This window comes from Triticum dicoccoides, chromosome 7B (genome assembly GCF_002162155.2).
Source record: "Triticum dicoccoides isolate Atlit2015 ecotype Zavitan chromosome 7B, WEW_v2.0, whole genome shotgun sequence".
NCBI lineage: Eukaryota > Viridiplantae > Streptophyta > Magnoliopsida > Poales > Poaceae > Triticum > Triticum dicoccoides.
In genome coordinates, this window is record NC_041393.1 from 447,859,559 (window position 1) to 447,882,289 (window position 22,731).

Below are 22,731 nucleotides of genomic sequence, written 5' to 3' on the forward strand. Positions count from 1 at the left end.
ATACTCGAATGGTGGTCAGTCTAGCCACAGGTGAATAAGTATCAAAGAAATCTTCCTCTTCTTGCTGGTCATAGCCCTTGGCCACAAGCCTAGCCTTGTACTTTTCAATCGTACCATCGGGCCTAAGCTTCTTTTTGAACACCCACTTACATCCCAGTGGTTTGCAACCATAGGGACGGTCAGTGATCTCCCATGTCCCGTTAGCCATGATGGAATCCATCTCGCTATGGACCGCATCCTTCCAGTAGTCAGCTTCTGGAGAGGCATACACTTCTGAAATAGAAGTGGGAGTATCATCCACGAGGTACACGAAGAAATCATCACCAAAGGTCTTTGCAGTCCTTTGTCTCTTGCCCCTACCAAGGGTTTCCTCGTCATCCTCCTCGGGATTTTCATCATGTGTTTGTTCATAATATTCCATAGGGATGGCAGGTTCAGGAGTCTCCTCAGATTCCTGTCTAGAAGTGCTTTGCATATCTCTCATAGGAAAAATATCCTCAAAGAATGTAGCATCCTTAGACTCCATAATTGTACCGATCTTCTGGTCAGGTACCTCAGATTTCACTACTAGAAATCTATAGCCAACGCTGTTCTTAGCGTAGCCCAAATTAATGCAGTCCACGGTCTTATGTCCAAGCTTACGCTTTTTGGGGATCGGCATGTTGACTTTCGCCAAACAGCCCCAAGTGCGCAAGTATGAGAGTGTCGTCCTTCTCTTTGCCCATTTCTCATAGGGAGTGATCTCACTATCCTTTGTCAGAACTTTATTCAGGACATGACATGCCGTCAATATAGCCTCCCCCCACCATGCCTTGGATAAACCCGATGTATCTAACATGGCGTTAACCAAATCAGTTAGAGTACGGTTTTTCCGCTCGGCAACCCCGTTTGACTGGGGTGAATAGGGAGGCGTCCTCTCATGAATAATGCCGTGTTCCGCACAGAAGGAATCAAACTCACTCGAGGAGTACTCTCCACCACGATCTGACCAGACTCGTTTAATTTTCTTTTCAAGTTGATTTTCAACTTCTGCCTTATAGATTTTAAAGTAGTGTAGAGCCTCATCTTTAGTATTTAACAGATACACATAGCAATATCTAGTGGAATCATCTATCAATGTCATGAAGTATCTCTTTCCACCTTTAGTCAACACACCATTCATCTCGCAAAGATCAGAATGTATGAGTTCTAATGGTGCCAGGTGTCTCTCCTCCGCGGCCTTATGAGGCTTGCGAGGTTGCTTAGCTTGCACACATGAAAGGCACTTAGAACCTTTGGCTAAAGTGAAACTCGGGATTAAATCCAACTTGGCTAGCCGCGTCATAACACCAAAACTAATGTGACAAAGACGTGAATGCCAAACTTCAGATTCATTAACATTCGAATGAATATGGTTCACGACTTTATTACAAAAATCTGCGAGGGAAAGGCGGAACATCCCTCCGCTCTCATAACCTTTTCCAACAAAGAGTCCATATTTTATAACAACTAATTTATTAGACTCGAAAACCAACTTAAACCCTTCTCTACATAGAAGGGAGCCACTAACGAGGTTCTTCTTGATGGCGGGGACATGCTGCACGTTCTTCAGCTGCACGATCCTTCCCGAAGTAAACTTCAGATCGACCGTGCCAACACCATGAACAGAAGCACTCGCGCCATTCCCCATCAATACGGACCCGTGACCTGTGACCTGGTAAGAAGTGAACAATGAAATGTCAGCACACACATGAACACCTGCACCTGTGTCCACCCACCAATCGTTGGGTTGAAACACTGAAAAAACAGTAAATAAATTACCGTACCCAGATGCACCATTCTCATTGTTGCCCACAATCATGTTGACAGACTTGGAGTCCTGTCCTGACTTCTTGTACTTGTTTGGGCACTTGTTGGCCCAATGTTCAACCGAACCACAAGTAAAGCAGCCCTCGTCCTTCTTGTTCTTCTTGAAGGTCTTCTTACCCTTCTTCTTAAAGTCGGTATTGTGTTGGACACCGTTCTTTCCCTTGGGCTTGTGGGAGTTGAAGTTCTTCTGGTTCACCATGTTGGCAACAGAAGTCCCTTCGGCCCCTTTTCTGTGCGAGTCTTTTGCCCTCGAATTCTGCTCAACACTCAGATGGCCAATGACATCCTCCACAGAGAATTTATGCCTCTGATGTTTCAGAGTGGTGGCAAAGTTCCTCCAGGAATTAGGGAGCTTAGCGATTATGCAGCCCGCGACAAACTTGCCCGGTAACTCGCACTTGAGAAGCTCAAGTTCCTTAACAATGCATATTATCTCATGAGCCTGCTCCAATACAGGACGGTTTTCAACCATCTTGTAATCGTGGAACTGCTCTATAATATACATCTCGCTCCCTGCATCGGCGGCCCCGAATTTAGATTCGAGCGCCTCCCACAAGTCCTTGGCGACATGCACATGTAAATATGCGTCGACCAGTTTATCTCCGATCACGCTAAGAACTGCTCCGAGAAACACAACGGTAGCCTCCTTGAACGCCTTCTCCTGTTCAGGAGCAATCGTTCCCGTGGAGACACCGGTGACCCAGAACACGTTCATAGCCGTGAGCCATAACGTGGTCTTAGTCTGCCAACGCTTGAAGTATGTACCGGTAAACTTATCCGGTTTTAGTGCAGCGGCAAAGCCACTTGCCGAGAAATTCCTACACATAATAGGTTTTTGGATTGTTGAGTAAATAGGCAATTTCTCGATTAAATTAATCCATGAGTAAATCGCTAGCATGGCATTGACTAAGTTGATGACGTACTGACTCTGATCTAAACATGCACGTACTAAGCAAACAGTAGACAAATCTACACATACTGCTAGTACTGCTAATATGAAAATAATCAGGAGCGGGATAAACGAGTTATACCCTCCAGTAGGCCACGCAGAGGCCGCGGCTTTGGTGGCAGCAGCGGCGTCCTCGGCGACCTTCTTGTCGGCTTCAGCTTTCTCGGCGGCGGCACGGTCGGCGTCGGTGGACATGGTGATGATGAAGGCGACGCGGACGTAGAGGAAGTAGACGATCGGAAGCGAGCAGTCGCGTAATCGTTGCCCAAAAACCTATTCGCCCCTTACCCCGCACAGGAACCAGAAGGGCGTGGTTTCGGAGACCTGCTCTCCCGTCGACCGTGTACGTGGCGGACGGGATGGAGTCACCGGCGGCAGCAGCAGCAAAGGAACGATGGTGGGCGTGCGCGTGAGCAGATGTGATCTGTTCGTGGCGGCTAGGGTTAGGAGACACCGCATACTTATAGGCGCAGCCGCGTGGAGAGACGTGGGCTCGACCCACGTCCGAGTCCGTGACAGCCCACGATCCGACGTCCCAGCTGTCAGAAAACTCTCCGTTAGTGACTGGCAAAAATAAGCGCGTAGGTGTGAGCTCGGGATTCGTGGCGTGGCGTGGCGTGGCGTGGCGTGGCGTGGCGTGGCGTGGCGTGGCGGGCGGCGGAGGAGGAGTGCGCGAGGGCCTCTTCTCTTCTCAAGCTCCAATAGCATGTAGAAGAGAAACCCTTATAAACCACTCCAACTCTCCTTCCACTTCCGGGGTGGGACTAAACTTCCCACCACACCTAGTGCCATATAATCCACATGGGCCCTTAGAGATTTTTCAGAAATTGCAATATGGGCCTAGAGCCCATCTCAGATTTCAGCATTTCACACAATGAAACATAACTCGATTTGATGTCATGTGTTTAGTTGCCCATGTTTTGATCAATATTGGCAAGCAAACTTTACTGACGTTGTATAAAGAGCACAGGCATGGCCCACCCAAGCAAGACTAATGTTTGGGTCATGAGAAAAAAACAATAGCATTGGTTTTGGTCATTAACCGAGCATACGCTTTGCCATCACTTGTTCACCTCTTCACCCCCACCATAAAAAGAAAAATGTAGTGCTTGTTTCCAGCAGAAGTTTTGGCAGCAATTTGCCTAAATTTACGACATAAATTTTAACAACGATTAAATGGCATACAAAGCAGAATTATCACAACATCATAACGGCATCAGACTGAAATAATTGGTTTCCTACAAGGATCAGGCTAACATAATTGGCTCAAACAACCAATGGATCGTGGATCCGTGTCCAGAGTTGACTAGCACAATGTGCTGAGAACAAATGGAAGTGCTTTTTGGGAATATTAGAGAACTGAGTGGCATTTTGGAAAGAGGTCATAGTCTAGTGATATTTTTAGGGAATAGCCAAAATACAGGAAAGAGGTCACAATGCAATTTCCTGTAGTTTTTCACCCCACATATATAAGGAAGGAAAAGAGTAATAGTGCATATGTGCAGCTGATGTACACAACAAGAGTTATTTATACAGTATATCGCAACGCGGCTAGCAACTCTCCTGCGACATGTCATATGATATCTGTTACTACAATCTACAGCTATGACTTCTCGTAGATGATATCATAATGCCCTGGTCTATACAGTAGTGTCACAGTAGGAACCGAGGAATCTGGTGACTCGTAGATGATGTGGATGTTAGGCTCCTCAATCGGTGCAACGTCAACGTTAACAACTCGGAGTGGCACCTGTAGGACATGGGTGAGCGCAATGAGATTCACTTGATCTGCATCTCTGTACACTGGGAGAACCTTCCGGCGGCAGTACTGCAATTCAAAAACACATAAGGCGTCTGACAGTGAGGATTTCACATCATTTCCTTTCCATAAAATTCCAGTTGCTGGTACAAGTATTATGATGAAATTCAGCTCCTACTATGCAGTTCCATCACACAGACAAATCATAACTAGCAGACAAGAAAGGCAATACCATTTGCTTCTAATGTACATATGACACTCAATTATGCATAGAAGATTACTGCATCATCTAAAGGAAATACTCACCCCTATTGCATCGGCCATTCCTTGACCAAGTTCTCTTATGTATGGCTTAAAAGTTTCAACCTCAGTGCATATCTCAATAGCTGTCACAAGTCGAAGATACAAAAGTACTAAACACAAAATAAAAATAGTTGGAGTCAGAAAATTAGAATAAGTTGGCAAGATAACTAAGAAAATTGTTGTATATTCTCACTGTTCGCAAACTTCTGCTCATTTTGACTCTCCTGGAAAAGCCACTCTTGATAGCCACTGCAACAAAATTTATAACATAAGTACGCAACACAGTTTATTGTTGCGAAAATGTTAATGCAAACCCACCTTACTGACAGTTTTTGTTTTTGTTCCATACATTCCAGTATGAAGCCCGCAAAAGCCTGGACGAATTACAATATTATTAATATATAACTTAAGTGCACTTGGCGGTTCAAAACTAAAAAATTGGTGGATGAAACAATGCAGGAAGCCTTACATCATGAAGATCTGAATATGAACCAGGCAAATGAAGCTTTTGGAATTTCTCCCACATAGGTTCAAGTGCACCAAGTAAACGTAGCTCCTCCTCATGAGATACGTTCACAAGCTGCTCCTATAGACCCAAAGGACAAAATGTAAGCATCACCAAGCACCAAGAACTTTAAGGTGCAGAACTGGAAGAAATTTAGCAACAAGATACTAGTGTACCAGGTATGAGCATATGAACGATCTGTAAAAGCAACTCCCGTCTCCAGGTACTTTCCGATATTCAGAGTAATTAGCCGAAAGCTTCTGCAGAATCGCACACAATATATGAGAATATATAACAAACAAGTGAGGACACGAATCAAGTAGAAATATAACAGCTCACAAGTCATATTACTTTTGCCTTATCTTTCATAATTTCATTTTCAAACTCATGCGGTAGAGATGATAAAGGTTCCTGCACCGAAACAAGATTTCAATTAGTAAAACAAATGTTATTTCCCAAATTGAAATCTCTAGCCTCAATGATAAAATAAGATAATATCCTATTAAAGTTAACCTTTTGAAGAATTTTTTCGCAGCCATTTTGTGATGTCTGCAAAACCATAGACAACTGAAGGTACAGAGAGGTTAAGAAAGGAATGTCGAAGCATAGTTAATTAAACTAAGCATTTGAAAAGCAACCCTTACATCATCACAAGCCTCGTACTCGTCTCTCCATGAAGCCCTCACAGCATCAGATGCCTCATGACTCCAGAAAGGAGCTTCCAGAATCTGAAAACAAAACAAACGTAAACTTTTGTTTTATTTACAGAAGAATTGTGAACAGTTTGCAGGATGCCTAGTTTCAATCTGAGTTGGATTGTAGTCACTGTTTACATTTGCGGCCTTGGCTGTAGGAAACCCAACACTTTTATAAGAAAAGCGGAAACTTGAGAAAGCGAAGAACTGTAAATATTGGTGTGCTACAAACTTATGTTTGAGCAAAGCAAAACTATTCATTAATAACACACAACTCGACGATAGAAGTACACACATTTCAGTATGGAATATACAGGGGTGCAGAAGCAAGACAATTTTTTTAATTTTTTCCACCTTATGCCTGAAAGAGGCGATCATGTGGGACTTTAACAGCCCTAAGATTTTACAAGCCTTGAAGTTGAAGAAAACAAGACTGGTCATGTAAATGAAGAAGCACCATTGACATCCCCAATGGACTAAGCAAGAAATTACAGAAACCACCAAGCGTAGCTGAACTTATAATATCTGGTGTGGACTCACATTTTGTTTTGACATCTACGAGATGGTGAATTTTATACAGCCAACAAAAAATTTCACCTTATACCTAAAAGAGCCAAGCATATGGGACTTCAAGAGCACTAAGTATTTCAAGCATAGAAGAGGGTTCACGAAGAAAGTAAGCAAATCATTGTAGAGTAGCATCTGATAACAGTATCTGTTATTTGATACCTAAGAGTCGATTGTAAACATCGGCTTTGTAAAAATGCAACAAAAAAAAAGTAGCCATTGCATAACTGGGCAACAAATGTAATATTTAACAAGGAAATTGGTGATACGATTCATATTAAGTTTATATGGAATTCTAAAAAGTTTGGATAATAAATATCTGACATCTAAATTAGCAAGATTTGTGACAAACAAAATTCTCAGCTAGACCTTCACAGATACAGACATTTTCATAGGGCCGGGGAATTGCCCCCTTTTTGAAAAGAAAAGGGTGCAGACTATTCATGTTTCTGTTACTGCCTATCTATGCCAATATTCTATTTTTCTACACTTGGCTAATTTATAATGCTAAATTCATATAAAGCCAAAAGATAACATGGACTGCTAAATGTGAAATCCATAAGAAGTGACTATGAACAAATGCCATTTAGCATTAGTACAATTGGTACACTTTAAAGACGACCCGCGCTATGTACACTTCCAAGAAAAAGGATGCAGAGATAGAAGTCATGGGTTTGCTCGAGCAAAGTCAAAACTTTTCATGGATAACACAACTCCACACACAGAAGCACGCAAATTTCAATATGGATTTTTTTTTGTGGGAAATTTCAATATGGAATATAAAGAGGCGCAGAAGCAAGATATACTCCCTCCGCCCCACAATATAAGATTGTTTTCCAAGCTAGGGAGTAAATTTTAATTTATTTTCCAGCTTATGTCTGAAAGAGGCAATCATATAGGACTTTAACAGTGCTATGATTTTACAAGCCTTGCAGAAGACCGACCATGTAAATCATTGGCATCCCCAACAGAGTTAGCAAGAAAGTAGGGAAAGCATAATATTTGCTATCAACTCTCACATTTCTTTTGTTATCTAAGAGACAGTAGGTTGTATATCTGCAGGGTATTAGACAAGTATACGACGATGCAGAAAATCAAAATTGACGAATCTTTCTAAGCATGGACACCTACAAGAACCTAAATCCGTGAATCTTTCCAAGCCTGTGCACTGTTAAAATTGCAACCATAATCAAAGATTCAAACACACAAGTCCAAGATCAATCTTTCTTGGTCAAAACATCCACAGAAATGATTCCCAAATCGAGAACGTACTAGGCTTCTTGCAAATTCCCAAATCAAGAATGCATTGGATTTCTTGCAATACCTGATTATACATCCAGTCAGAGGGTGGATCCCTGTAGAGATCCCTGTAGTTGGAGGCGTCCAGAGAGCTGGAGGTCGAGGCGCCGCCGCACGTACGGTCGCTGCCAATCCAGCTGTCCGAGGAGGAGGAGGAGGAGGACGCTCCCATGGTGCAGCTCGACGGTCCCAAGAGGAAGGAAGCGGAGGCCGGGTTCTTGTATCTGTCTGCGGGCTCGTCGTCGTCATCAGATCCCCAGGCAGAGGACGAGGTGGAGCCCTCGTTGGCGACGACCGAAGTCCCCGGGGGCTGACCGGACGGGCGAGTACTGAGAGGGGAGGCGGGCGCGGAGTAGCGGTCGTCGGATTCTTGAGGAGTGCTGGAGGGCTCAGCCCCATCTCCGCCGCAATTGGGATCGTCGGCGTCGGGAGAGCCGCCGGAGCCGGCCATTCTATGCGGTTGGGGGAGGCGGGAAACGGAAAGGGCAAGGGGACGGGAAGGTAGGTGAACGGAAAACAGCGCGAGATTTTGTGAGGGTGGCAAGGGGGGAGGCCCTATATGACGCTCTCAGCGTCCCAACAGAGCCCCAACGCACCAACGGCTGGTCCGGCCCATTTACAAAGGACTGTACCAACGGGGTCCGTTCTGTAGCAACGATTCACTGTAGCGTTCTGCACACTTGCTGTATCAGCGGTTTTCCAAAAAAAATATCGTTCGTTTTCTTGAAGCAACATCGAAATTTTTGATTCGATTTTTTATGAAAAATAAAAATCAGCTATAGAAAAAACGAGAACATTTTGAAAATGCCAACTTTTTTAAGAGACAGAGAGAGGTTTTTTAACCCAAACATTTTTTGAAATTCTCAAACGTTTTTCAAAAAATGAGATCATCTTTTATCTGTGAACAATTTTTATAATGAAACCAAAAATTGAAATTCCAAACAATGTTTTAACAGCACAGACATTTTTCGGAAACATGAACATATTTTTAACTTTTAAAAATATAATGAAAACAGAACATTTTTTGACACCTCAACAAACGCATCTCTGCACGGTCACTTCGTCATGCTAATGTCAACCACGTCGCATCATCACCTCGACTGGCCGGCTTGGAATTCGACATCACCATGCCGACATCGTCGCCTCATGGATTTCAACATATGCCTAAGTCGTCGCGCTATCACTTGTTTGGACCAACATCGACCGCACCACATCATCACCTTGTCGGCCCGACCTCCTCGCCCCGCCACCTCGACTTGCTCTGTCACGTTGGCTGGCCTGGGATCCGGCATTATCGCCTCACGGGTTCTGGCCTGGCATCATTGCGCCGTCACCTCATCGGGCCAACCTCCTGGCTCTGCCACGCGAACCTCTCCGTCACGCTGGTAAACGGGAAGATAATTTAGATTTTGTGAGGGTGAAAAGGGGAGCGCGGCGACTATTTCTCGCTTTAAGCAAGACTATTCTGTCTCCCTGAATATCTTTCCTCTACGAAGAAGTTATCGGGCCGACCCAGTTTTTTCTATTCGCGATTGCTCGTCGTGCTTCGTTCGCTCATTCGCTGGGCTGGCTGAGCTTCCTTCGCTGGTTTTGCTAGATTTTTTCGGATATGTCTGTTTTCTCAATAGTTTCCCGATTTTTTTATATTTGTCTTCCTTTCTTCTCGGTTTCACTACTTCTTCTTTCTTTTCCTTTTCTCTTTGTTTTTCACCTATTTGCGTTTCTCCTCTGTTTTCTTTCCTTTTCATTCTTCTATCTATTGTTTTCTTTGGTTTTCGTGGTTTTAATTGTTTTAGTTAATTCTTTATTTATTTATCACTTTCACTATTTTCCATAATTTTTGCACTTGTTTCTTTTGTCTTATTTTAAAAACAAATTGTGCTTTTTTGGTAAAATTTTTGGTTTTCATTGTTTCTTTCTGTTTTTTTCTCTTTTGGTTTTCATTCTACACTTTTCATATCCATCAAGAAAAAAATCTAATACACAAGATACAAAATTTAAATAAAATATTAATATTTTTAATACATGGTCAACATTTTTAATACATATTTAACACTTTTAAAAGAACATTCTTGATTAACATTTCAAATACAAGTTTAACATTTTTATAATACATGGCCAACCTATTTTCTATACATATTTAACATTTTCCAAATGCTCGATCAACATTTTTAAATACTTATTCAACATTTTTGTGCTCGATTAACATTTTTATGTACATGATAGAAAGTTCATTATTTTATAAAACGTGGTTAACATATTTTCTATACACATTTTAAGAACTTCAAATGCTTGACTAAATTTTTTCGAATGCGTGTTAAACATTTTTTCCAAATGCTTGATTAATATTTTTATATACATGGTAAACAAATTTCAAAAAAATGAACACATGGTCAACAATTTTTCTATACATTTTTAACATTTCCATATGCTCGATTAAATTGTTTTTCAAATACTTGTTCAACATTTTTTGAAACGCTTATTAACATTTTTTCATATACCTGATAAAAAAATTCATCATTTTTTTAATACATGGTTGCCATTTTTCCATACATATTTAACTTTTTTCAAATGCTTGATACCATTTTTCAAATACTTTTCAAATGTTTTTCAAATGCTTGATTTACATTTTTCATATACATGATCAATTTTTTATACATTTTTCGTATACGTGATAAACACTTTGTCTATACACATTAAACATTTTTCAAATGCTTGGTCAACATTTTCAAATGTTTTTATCTGTTTTTCTTGTGATGTATATTTAGAATATTTTTAAAGTATAGCAAAAGTAAAAACTAAAGCAAAAAAGAAAACAGAAATTGAAAAACATAAAGAAAAACCGAAAAAGAGGTTGTAGCCTTCCGCGCAGCTGGGCCGGACCATCTAGGGCTTCCCCGACGCGAGGCTTCCACTCTGTCTCGTTTATAGCAAGCGAGACCCTGTTCGGTGAGACAGGCGGCGAGCTCCTGTTCGGCGCTGTAGGAGGAAAAATCCTAACGGACGCTCATTGCGTCAAGTTGACGCTGCTTCGCACAGAGGCGAGCGTGCTAGCTATCAAGATGGGTCGGCCCAATTATGAGATTTTGCACAGTGTCCGGTTTTGGGAACATTCTGGAAGGTTCCTGACCGGTTTTGGGAACCTTCTAGAAGCTTCTGGAACCAGTTTTTTCACTACTTTTTTCTGTTTCTCTTTTCCTTTTTTTCTTTGTTTTTCTGTTTGTTTATTTCATTTTTCAATTCCTTTTTCTTGTTGTTTTATTTTCTTTTTGTTCTTCAAAATTTCAAATTCTTTTCTAAAATTCTATAAATGTTTAGAAGCTCAAAAAAGTATCTTGTTATTAATATTTGTTCACAAATACAAAACAATGTTCTTCATTCTCGAAAAAATGTTTCCAAATGCTTGATTAACATTTTTATATACATGGTAAACAAATTTCAAAAAAATTAACACTTGGTCAACATTATTTATATACATTTTTAACATTTCCGAATGCCTGATTAACTTTTTTTCCAATACTTGTTCAACATTTTTTGAAACGCTTGATTAACATTTTTCATATACATGATAAAAAAATTCATCATTTTTTTAATACATGGTTGTTATTTTTTACATACACATTTAAATTTTTCCAAATGCTTGATTAACATTTTTGAAATACTTTTCAAATGCTTTATTTATATTTTTCATATACATGATCAATTTTTTATACATTTTTTGTATACGTGATAAACATTTTGTCTATACACATTAAACATATTTCAAATGCTTGGTCAACATTTTCAAATGTTTTTATCTGTTTTTCTTGTGATGTATATTTAAAATATTTTTAAAGTATAAACAAAAGTAAATAATAAAGCAAAAGGGAAAACAGAAATTGTAAAACATAAAGAAAAACCGAAAAAGAGGTTGTAGCCTCCCGCGCAGCTGGGTCGGACCATCTAGGGCTTCCCCGACGTGAGGCTTCCACTCTGTCTCGTTTATAGCAAGAGAGACCCTGTTCGGTGAGACAGGCGGCGAGCTCCTGTTCAGCGCTGTAGGCGCCCGAACGTGGAAGTGGCGCCTACAGCGCGCCCTCTCTGGGCCGTTTCTATGCTTGGCCCAGGAACATATTTGTTCAAAAAAAAACACGCAAAAAATTGGCAGAACGAGATATTAATCTCGCGCCACAATTGCCTGTAATTGCTTAGCTTAACCACTACAACTTAGAGCGCTAGTGAACAAATACCAACGTGAACAGCTTTAGAACTAATGCAACCGTGCTATTTATTACTCAGCCATAACTATACCACTGAGATTTTTGAGTTTGAAAATTATATGAAAAATATCATTTTTCCTAATTAAGAACAGTTCGTTAAATTTCGAAACCAGTTCATGGATTTCCAAAGAGTTCATGGTTTTGTTAAAAAGTTCATCTAAAAGGAAAAAAGTTCATTGGATTTGATAAAAGTTCATCGATTTTGAAAAAAAATTGTTCATTGTATTTTGAAAAAAGTTCACCGAATTTGAAAAGTAGTTCATCGAATTTGAAAAAAGTTCACTAGTTTTGAAAAAAAAGTTTGTTTTGCCCTACTGGTCAAGGGATCAAATCTCTCCAGCACCTATTTTTTGCGCATTAAGTCAGAATAAAAAGGTGTGAGATGGACCGCTTAGCGCGTGCAGGTGCCATGTTTGCCCATCGCGCATACCCCGTGCAATGCCAGATCGTGTTTGGGCCGGCACGATACAGTGTTTTATCACCACGGGTTTGGGGAAGGTTCTAGAACCTTCTCTAAACCGGTTTTTTGTTTTCCTTTCAGTTTTTTCTTTCTTTTTCTTCCTTTTACTTTTCTTTTTCTTCCTTTTACTTTTCTTTCCTTCTTTCAAGTTTGTGAACATGTTTTGAAATCATGAACATTTTTTTAAAACAAATTCATGAACATTTTTCGAAATCATGACATTTCTCAAATTTGTGAACACTTTTTACAAATTTGCCAACATTTTTCAAACTCGTGAACATTTTATACAGATTCATGAATTATGAACATTATTGAAACTTATGAACATCCAACAACAACAAAAACAACAACAACAAAGCCTTTAGTCCCAAACAAGTTGGGGTAGGCTAGAGGTGAAACCCATAAGATCTCGCAACCAACTCATGGCTCTGGCACATGGATAGCAAGCTTCCACGCACCCCTGTCCATAGCTCGCTCTTTGTCGATACTCCAATCCTTCAGGTCTCTCTTAACGGACTCCTCCCATGTCAAATTCGATCGACCCCGCCCTCTCTTGACATTCTCCGCATGCTTTAGCCGTTCGCTATGCACTGGAGCTTCTGGAGGCCTGCGCTGAATATGCCCAAACCATCTCAGACGATGTTGGACAAGCTTCTCCTCAATTGGTGCTACCCCAACTCTATCTCGTATATCATCATTCCGGACTCGATCCTTCCTCGTGTGGCCACACATCCATCTCAACATACGCATCTCCGCCATACCTAACTGTTGAACATGTCGCCTTTTAGTCGGCCAACACTCCGCGCCATACAACATTGCGGGTCGAACCGCCGTCCTGTAGAACTTGCCTTTTAGCTTTTGTGGCACTCTCTTGTCACAGAGAATGCCAGAAGCTTGGCGCCACTTCATCCATCCGGCTTTGATTCGATGGTTCACATCTTCATCAATACCCCCATCCTCCTGCAACATTGACCCCAAATACCGAAAGGTGTCCTTCCGAGGTACCACCTGGCCATCAAGGCTAACCTCCTCCTCCTCACACCTAGTAGTACTGAAACCGCACATCATGTACTCGGTTTTAGTTCTACTAAGCCTAAACCCTTCCGATTCCAAGGTTTGTCTCCATAACTCTAACTTCCTATTTACCCCCGTCCGACTATCGTCAACTAGCACCACATCATCCGCAAAGAGCATACACCATGGGATATCTCCTTGTATATCCCTTGTGACCTCATCCATCACCAATGCAAAAAGATAAGGGCTCAAGGCTGACCCCTGATGCAGTCCTATCTTAATCGGGAAGTCACCGGTGTCGACATCACTTGTTCGAACACTTGTCACAGCATTATCGTACATGTCCTTGATGAGGGTAATGTACTTTGCTGAAACTTTGTGTTTCTCCAAGGCCCACCACATGACATTCCGCGGTATCTTATCATAGGCCTTCTCCAAGTCAATGAACACCATATGCAAGTCCTTCCTTTGCTCCCTATATCTCTCCATAAGTTGTCGTACCAAGAAAATGGCTTCCATGGTCGACCTCCCAGGCATGAAACCAAACTGATTTTTGGTCACGCTTGTCATTCTTCTTAAGCGGTGCTCAATGACTCTCTCCCATAGCTTCATTGTATGGCTCATCAGCTTAATTCCACGGTAATTAGTACAACTCCGAACATCCCCCTTGTTCTTGAAGATTGGTACTAATATACTCCGTCTCCATTCTTCTGGCATCTTGTTTGCCCGAAAAATGAGGTTGAAAAGCTTGGTTAGCCATACTATCGCTATGTCCCCGAGACCTTTCCACACCTCAATGGGGATACAATCAGGGCCCATCGCCTTGCCTCCTTTCATCCTTTTTAAAGCCTCCTTCACCTCAGACTCCTGGATGCGCCGCACAAAACGCATGGTGGTCTCATCAAAGGAGTCGTCCAGTTCAATGGTAGAACTCTCATTCTCCCCATTGAACAGCTTGTCGAAGTACTCCCGCCATCTATGCTTAATCTCCTCGTCCTTCACCAAGAGTTGGCCTGCTCCGTCCTTGATGCATTTGACTTGGCCAATATCCCTCGTCTTCCTCTCCCGGATCTTAGCCATCTTATAGATGTCCCTTTCACCTTCCTTCGTGCCTAACCGTTGGTAGAGGTCCTCATATGCCCGACCCCTTGCTTCACCAACAGCTCGCTTTGCGGCCTTCTTCGCCATCTTGTACTTCTCTATGTTGTCTGCACTCCTATCCAGGTATAGGCGTCTGAAGCAATCTTTCTTCTCTTTAATCGCCTTCTGGACATCATCATTCCACCACCAGGGATCCTTATCTTCGCTTCTCCTTCCCCTGGACACTCCAAACTCCTCCGAGGCCACCTTACGAATGCAAGTCGCCATCTTCATCCACACATTGTCCGCATCCCCTCCTTCCTCCCAAGGGCCCTCCTTAATTACCCTCTCCTTGAACACCTGAGCTACCTCCCCCTTGAGCTTCCACCACTTCGTTCTAGCAACTTTGGCACGCTTATCCCGCTGGACACGAATCCGAAAGCGAAGCAACCACCAGCTTATGCTGGGGTACAACACTCTCTCCAGGTATCACCTTACAGTCTAGGCACGCACGCCTATCTTCTCTTCTCGAGAGGATGAAATCAATCTGGCTAGAGTGTTGGCCACTACTAAAAGTCACCAGATGTGATTCTCTCTTTCTAAAGAGGGTGTTAGCTACAATCATGTTGTAGGCTAGAGCAAAGCTTAAGAAATCTTCTCCTTCTTGATTCCTGATGCCATAGCCAAAGCCCCCATGCGCCCCTTCAAAACCTGTGTTAGATGTGCCCACGTGGCCATTGAGGTCTCCTCCTATGAAGAGCTTCTCACGAATCGGTACACTCCTAACCATGTCTTCCAAGCCTTCCCAGAACTCCCTCTTGGTGTTCTCATTGTGGCCTACTTGCGGGGCATACGCGCTGATAACATTGAGAACTAAGTCCTCAACTACCAGCTTGACCAAGATAATCCGGTCCCCACGTCTCTTGACATCTACCACTCCATACTTGAGGCTCTTGTTGATCAAGATGCCTACGCCATTTCTATTTGCAGCCGTCCCCGTGTACCACAGCTTGAAGCCGGTATCCTCCACCTCCTTCGCCTTCTGTCCTCTCCATTTGGTTTCTTGGACGCAAAGGATATCAACACCTCTCCTCACCGCTGCATCAACTAGCTCCCGAAGCTTCCCTGTCAGAGACCCTACGTTCCAGCTACCTAAGCGAATCCTCCTAGGCTCGGCTAGCTTCCTTACCCTTCGCACTCGTCGAGTCAAATGCGAAGACCCTTGCTCATTTTCCACTACATCCGGGCGCCGATGTAGCGCGCCACTAAGGATGCGACGACCCGATCCTCGCTCACTTGCCACCGTATCCGGATCAAGATACGGCGCGCCACTTGAGGGGTGACGGCCCGGCCCTTGCCCATTTTCCACCACACCCGGGTTCCGATGTGGCGCGTCGCTGAGAGGGTTACGCCCCAACGGAAATCTTTTGGGTTAAACTTATGAACATCCAATTTTCTAAATTTTGAACATTTCATTAATTATGATTTTTTATAAGTTTGTAAATATTTTTAAATTTTATGACATTTTTTAAACTCATGAACATTTTCAGAATCGGCGGACATTTTTTGAAAATCATCAAGATGTTTTTGAAATGCGTGAACATGTTTTAGATTCCTGAAAAAATGAGTGAACACTCTTGAATCAATGAACTTTTTTTTGTAATTGCTGATCGTTTATTTGATTTTTGTGAACATTGTTTCAAAATTCATGAACATTTTTATAATGTGTGAACATTTTTTGATTTCCTAAACATTTTTTCTAAAACTATGAATATTTTTTGTGAACATGCAAACAATTTTTCAAAATCAAGAACATTTTTTAATCCACGGAGCATTTTGTGATTTTTGGAACAAATTTTCAAATTTACTGATATATTTGGACTTTTTTTTTGAAATCTTATTTTTTTCCACAATTATCTCCTCCTTTATTCATTCATCGTAACATGATACGTCTCCGTCGTATCTATAATTTTTTATTGTTTCATGCCAATATTATACAACTTTTAATTTATACACTTTTGGCAACATTTTATATGATTTGTTTGGACTAACATATTGATCTAGTGCCCAGTGTCAGTTCCTGTTTGTTGCATGTTTTTTGTTTCGCAAAAAATCCATATCAAACAAAGTCCAAACGCGATAAAAATTTACGAAGAATTATTTTGGAATATTTATGTTTTTTGGGAGATGGAATCAACACAAATGGGGGCCCACAATGACCACAACCCACCAGAGCGCGCCAGGCACCCCCTGGCGCGCCCAGGTATCTTTGACCTCCTCGAAGGTCGGTTGGGGCCCTTCTTCTGGTGCAAGAAAGATAATTTATGGAAAAAATCGTGTAAAAATTTCAGCGCAATCGGAGTTACGGATCTCCGGGAATTTAAGAAACCGTGAAGAGCCAGATCTGGGGAACGCGAAACAGAAGAGAACAGAGAGGGAGATCCAATCTCGGAGGGGCTCTCGCCCCTCCACCACCATGGAGGCCATGGACCAGAGGGGGAACTCTCCTCCCACCTAGGGGGAGGCCAAGGAAGAAGAAGAAGGAGGGGGGCTCTCTCCCCCTCTCTCCCGGTGGCGCCGGAACACCACCGGGGCAAGGATCGTGACAACGATCTACATCAACAATCTTGCTACCATCAACACCAACTCTCTCCCCCTCCATGCAGCGGTGTAACACCTCTTCTCCCCGCTGTAATCTCTACTTAAACATGGTTCTCAACTCCATATATTATTTCCCAATGATATTTGGCTATCCTATGATGTTTGAGTATATCCGTTTTGTCCTGTGGGTTAATCGTGATCTAGGTTGGTATGATTGTATATTCTATTTATGGTGCTGTCCTACGGTGCCCTCCATCTCGCGCAAACGTGAGGGGTCCCCGCTGTAGGGTGTTGCAGCGAGAGTGACAGAAGCTTAAACCCGAGTAGGTGTGTTGTTGCGTATGGGATAAGAGGACTTGATATTAAATGCTATGGTTGGATTTCACAACCTTAATGATCTTTAGTAGTTGCGGATGCTTGCCAAGAGTCCAATCATAAGTGCATATGGTCCAAGTAGAGAAAGTATGTTAGCTCATGCCTCTCCCTCGTATAAAATTACAAGAATGATTACCGGTACTTGTTATCGATTGCCTATGGACAAATGACTTTCTTGTTGACAAAAGCTATTCACTTTTATTACCTTGCAATTTATTCGTAGTTTTATTCTCGCAAAGTACTCGTAGTTTTATTCTCGCAAAATAGTTTCATACTTGTTTTAGGTAAAGCAAACGTCAAGTGTGCGTAGAGTTGTATCGGTGGTCCATAGAACTTGAGGAAATATTTGTTCTGCCTTTAGCTCCTTGTTGGGTTCGACACTCTTATTTATCGAAGAAGGCTACAAACGACCCCCTACACTTGTGGGTTATCATAACTTCGCTTAAAATAGAGGAATAACCACATCCGGGGCGTTGTCCATCTAGATATTTGGAGGAGAAAATCTAGCTATCCTAGCCAGTTCATGAGCTACTTGATTTCTTTCTCTATTACAATGATCATAGATGACATGAATAAAATCAAGCGACATGAAATAACAGTCATCAAAGATAGCAGAAGCTACTGAAGAAGAGTAACCGTTGATTAGGGCAGCAACAATCTCCACACTATCAGAGATGACCTCGATCTTACTGCATCCAACTATACGTGCCAGGTTCATTCCAAACTTCACTGCAACTGCCTCCGCCGTTAATGAGTCAAAGCAAAGATCACTTTTTTCATTTGCAGTTGTGCATCAGCTTTCCATGATGGTCTTGGATGACTGCTCCAATCGTCCCCTTAAGTGTGTCCACATCAAAATGTGCATCAACATTTACCTTACCATAGCCATAAACTTGGTTTCAATCAAGCATCTGATCTCACTTGGCCCTTAGGACTATATGAGATAATATAGTTAGCGGCTAAACATCTCACTGCCATATTAATTTGAGCAATGTTTTGTGTTTCTTCTCCGTGTATCAACTTATGACGCTCATACCACAAGTATCGGGCTGCTATTGCCACCATTTCTTTCAACTTTGGTTGACCAAGCACTTAGACATCTTTCTCTGGAAGGCACAACAGATGCTCCAAAATTACTTCACCTGCCATGTCAACTAGCAACGCCTTTTTGATGATTTTAATCTTGACTGGACATGTTAAGTTCTAAAGTAAGTCCCATGTTTCTGTTGGGTTAGAGGCTCCTGACGTAGTCTCCAACTTATGGCCTAATTGGAACTCCCAACATTTTGCATGATAGGTCGAACACACTGTAAAAACATCGGTCTTTATCAAATTCCACGCCAAAAAATCTGTCATTTCATGTAGTGGAAGAGGGATAGCCATAATCCTTTGAGCATCAACATTCTAGAATGTTTGTTTTACCAATTGTTCATTCCAGTTCTCTCTTGATGGATCAATAAGATCGTTGATACTAGTCAGCAGATTATTTCCTCTAGGTGTTGTAACCTTTCTTGATGCGCTCTACGGGATCCAAGAATCTTCCCACATTTTGATTTTCTCACCATCACCAACTCTCCAAATATGTCCACGTCTCAGTGTTTCAACTCCAGCCATAATACTATGCCAGTGTATGAAGCTTTTGTTGGAAATATGCCCTAGAGGCAATAATAAAAGTATTATTATATTTCCTTGTTCATGATAATTGTCTTTTATTCATGCTATAACTGTATTATCCGGAAATCGTAATACACATGTGGATACATAGACCATAATATGTCCCTAGTGAGCCTCTAGTTGACTAGCTCGTTGTGATCAACAGATAGTCATGGTTTCCTGGCTATGGACATCGGATGTCGTTGATAACGGGATCACATCATTAGGAGAATGATGTGATGGACAAGACCCAATCCTAAGCATAGCACAAAGATCGTGCAGTTCGTTTGCTAGAGCTTTTCCAATGTCAAGTATCTCTTCCTTAGACCATGAGATCGTGTAACTCCCGGATACCTTAGGAGTGCTTTGGGTGTATCAAACATCACAACGTAACTGGGTGACTATAAAGGTACACTACAGGTATCTCCGAAAGTGTTTGTTGGGTTGACACGGATCGAGACTGGGATTTGTCACTCCGTGTAAACGGAGAGGTATCTCTGGGCCCACTCAGTAGGACATCATCATAATGTGCACAATGTGACCAAGGGGTTGATCACGGGATGATGTGTTACGGAACAGACTTGCCGGTAACGAGATTGAACAAGGTATCGGTATACCGACGATCGAATCTCGGGCAAGTATAATACCGTTAGACAAAGGGAATTGTATACGGGATCGATTGAGTCCTTGACATCATGGTTCATCCGATGATATCATCGTGGAACATGTGGGAGCCAACATGGGTATCCAGATCCCGCTGTTGGTTATTGATCGGAGAACGTCTCGGTCATGTCTACATGTCTCCCGAACCCGTAGGGTCTACACACTTAAGGTTCGATGACGGTAGGGTTATAAAGGAAGTTTGTATGTGGTTAACAAATGTTGTTCGGAGTCCCGGATGAGATCCCGGACGTCACGAGGAGTTCCGGAATGGTCCGGAGGTAAAGATTTATATATGGGAAGTCCTGTTTTGGTCACCGGAAAAGTTTTGGGTTTTTCCGGTAACGTACCGGGACCACCAGGAGGGTCCCGGGGGTCCACCAAGTGGGGCCACCAACCCCGGAGGGCTGCATGGGCCATGTGTGGGAGGGAACCAGCCCCAGGTGGGCTGGTGCGCCCCCCACAAGGGGCCCAAGGCGCAGGGGAGAGTGGGAGGGGGCAAACCCTAGGGCAGATGGGCCCTAAGGCCCACCCCAGGCGCGCCTCCCCTCTCTCCCCCTCTGGCCGCCACCCCTGGGGAGGTAACCCTAGAGGGGGCGCAGCCCCCTCCCTTCCCCCTATAAATACTTGAGGTCTGGGGCTGCCCAAGACACGAGAACCTCTCCCTCTTGGTGCAGCCCTACCTCTCTTACTCCTCCTCTCCCGTGGTGCTTGGCGAAGCCCTGCAGGATAGCCACGCTCCTCCATCACCACCATGCCGTTGTGCTGCTGCTGGATGGAGTCTTCCTCAACCTCTCCCTCTCTCCTTGCTGGATCAAGGCGTGGGAGATGTCACCGGGATGTACGTGTGTTGAATGCGGAGGTGCCGTCCGTTCGGCACAAGGATCTCCGGTGATTTGGATCACGACGAGTACGACTCCTTCAACCCCGTTCTCTTGAACGCTTCCGCTTAGCAATCTACAAGGGTATGTAGATGCACTCTCCTTCCCCTCGTTGCTGGTTTCTCCATAGATAGATCTTGGTGACACGTAGGAAAATTTTGAATTTCTGCTACGTTCTCCAACAGTGGTATCAAAGCCAAGTCTATTGCGTAGATTCTTTGCACGAGTAGAACACAAAGTAGTTGTGGGCGTTGATTTTGTTCAATATGCTTACCGTTACTAGTCCAATCTTGTTTCGACGGTATTGTGGGATGAAGCGGCCCGGACCGACCTTACACATACTCTTACGTGAGACAGGTTCCACCGATTGACATGCACTTGGTGCATAAGGTGGCTAGCGGGTGCCAGTCTCTCCCACTTTAGTCGAAACGGATTCGATGAAAAGTGTCCTTATGAAGGGTAAATAGCAATTGGCATATCACATTGTGGTTTTGCGTAGGTAAGAAACGTTCTTGCTAGAAACCCATAGCAGCCACGTAAAACATGCAACAACAATTAGAGGACGTCTAACTTGTTTTTGCAGGGTATGCTATGTGATGTGATATGGCCAAGAAGAATGTGATGAATGATATGTGCTGTATGAGATTGATCATGTTCTTGTAATAGGAATCACGACTTGCATGTCGATGAGTATGACAACCGGCAGGAGCCATAGGAGTTGTCTTTATTTATTGTATGACCTGCGTGTCATTGAACAACGCCATGTAATTACTTTACTTTATTGCTAACCGGTAGCCATAGTAGTAGAAGTAATAAGTTGGCGACAACTTCATGGAGACACGATGATGGAGATCATGAGGATGGAGATCATGGTGTCATGCCGGTGACGATGATGATCATGGAGCCCCGAAGATGGAGATCAAAAGGAGCAAAATGATATTGGCCATATCATGTCACTATTTGATTGCATGTGATGTTTATCATGTTTATGCATCTTGTTTACTTAGAATGACGGTAGTAAATAAGATGATCCCTTACAAAAATTTCAAGAAGTGTTCCCCCCTAACTGTGCACCGTTGCTAAAGTTCGTCGCTTCTAAGCACCACGTGATGATCGGGTGTGATGGATTCTTACGTTCACATACAACGGGTGTAAGACAGATTTACACACGCGAAACACTTAGGGTTAACTTGACGAGCCTCGCATGTACAGACATGGCCTCGGAACACAGAGACCGAAAGGTCGAGCATGAGTCGTATAGTAGATACGATCAACATGAAGATGTTCACTGATGATGACTAGTCTGTCTCACGTGATGATCGGACACGGCCTAGTTGACTCGGATCATGTAATCACTTAGATGACCAGAGGGATGTCTATCTAAGTGGGAGTTCATAAGATGAACTTAATTATCTTGAACATAGTCAAAAAGATCTTTGCAAATTATGTCGTAAGCTCGCGCTTCAGTTCCACTGTTTAGATATGTTCCTAGAGAAAATATAGTTGAAAGTTGACAGTAGCGATTATGCGGACAGTAGAAAGCTTATGTCCTTAATGCACCGCTCAGTGTGCTGAACCCCAAACGTCGTTTGTGGATGTTGCGAACATCGGACATACACGTTTTGATAACTACGTGATGGTTCAGTTAAAAGGTTTAGAGTTGAGGCACCAAAGACGTTTTCGAAACGTCGCGGAACATATGAGATGTTTCGAGGGCTGAAATTGAGATTTCAGGCTCGTGCCCACGTCAAGAGGTATGAGACCTCCTACGATTTTCTTAGCCTGCAAACTAAAGGGGAAAAGCTCAATCGTTGAGCTTGTGC

General features: G+C 42.8%; 1 protein-coding gene across 1 annotated transcript; it reads right to left on the bottom strand.

The window, feature by feature from the left end:
• Positions 1 to 4,283: 4,283 nt before the first annotated feature.
• On the bottom strand, positions 4,284 to 8,431 carry LOC119340734 (OVARIAN TUMOR DOMAIN-containing deubiquitinating enzyme 1-like). Its single transcript, XM_037612656.1, has 10 exons — positions 7,951 to 8,431; positions 6,009 to 6,092; positions 5,878 to 5,931; positions 5,716 to 5,775; positions 5,541 to 5,624; positions 5,329 to 5,445; positions 5,178 to 5,233; positions 5,053 to 5,108; positions 4,863 to 4,969; positions 4,284 to 4,625 (listed from the first exon to the last, which is right to left on the bottom strand). Exons 1-10 carry the CDS (start codon positions 8,374 to 8,376, stop codon positions 4,401 to 4,403), a joined length of 1,269 nt encoding a protein of 422 aa, XP_037468553.1. The 5' UTR covers positions 8,377 to 8,431; the 3' UTR covers positions 4,284 to 4,400.
• Between the last annotated feature and the right edge of the window lie 14,300 nt (positions 8,432 to 22,731).

What these genes read in the sequence shown, in the direction of transcription:
- LOC119340734 (XM_037612656.1), bottom strand. Translation starts at nt 8,376, where the DNA reads ATGGCCGGCTCCGGCGGCTCTCCCGACGCCGACGATCCCAATTGCGGC. An exon ending in CTGACTGGATGTATAATCAG is followed by an intron (nt 6,093 to 7,950) that starts GTATTGCAAGAA and finishes TTTTGTTTTCAG; the next exon opens with ATTCTGGAAGCTCCTTTCTG. An exon ending in TTATGAAAGATAAGGCAAAA is followed by an intron (nt 5,625 to 5,715) that starts GTAATATGACTT and finishes GCGATTCTGCAG; the next exon opens with AAGCTTTCGGCTAATTACTC.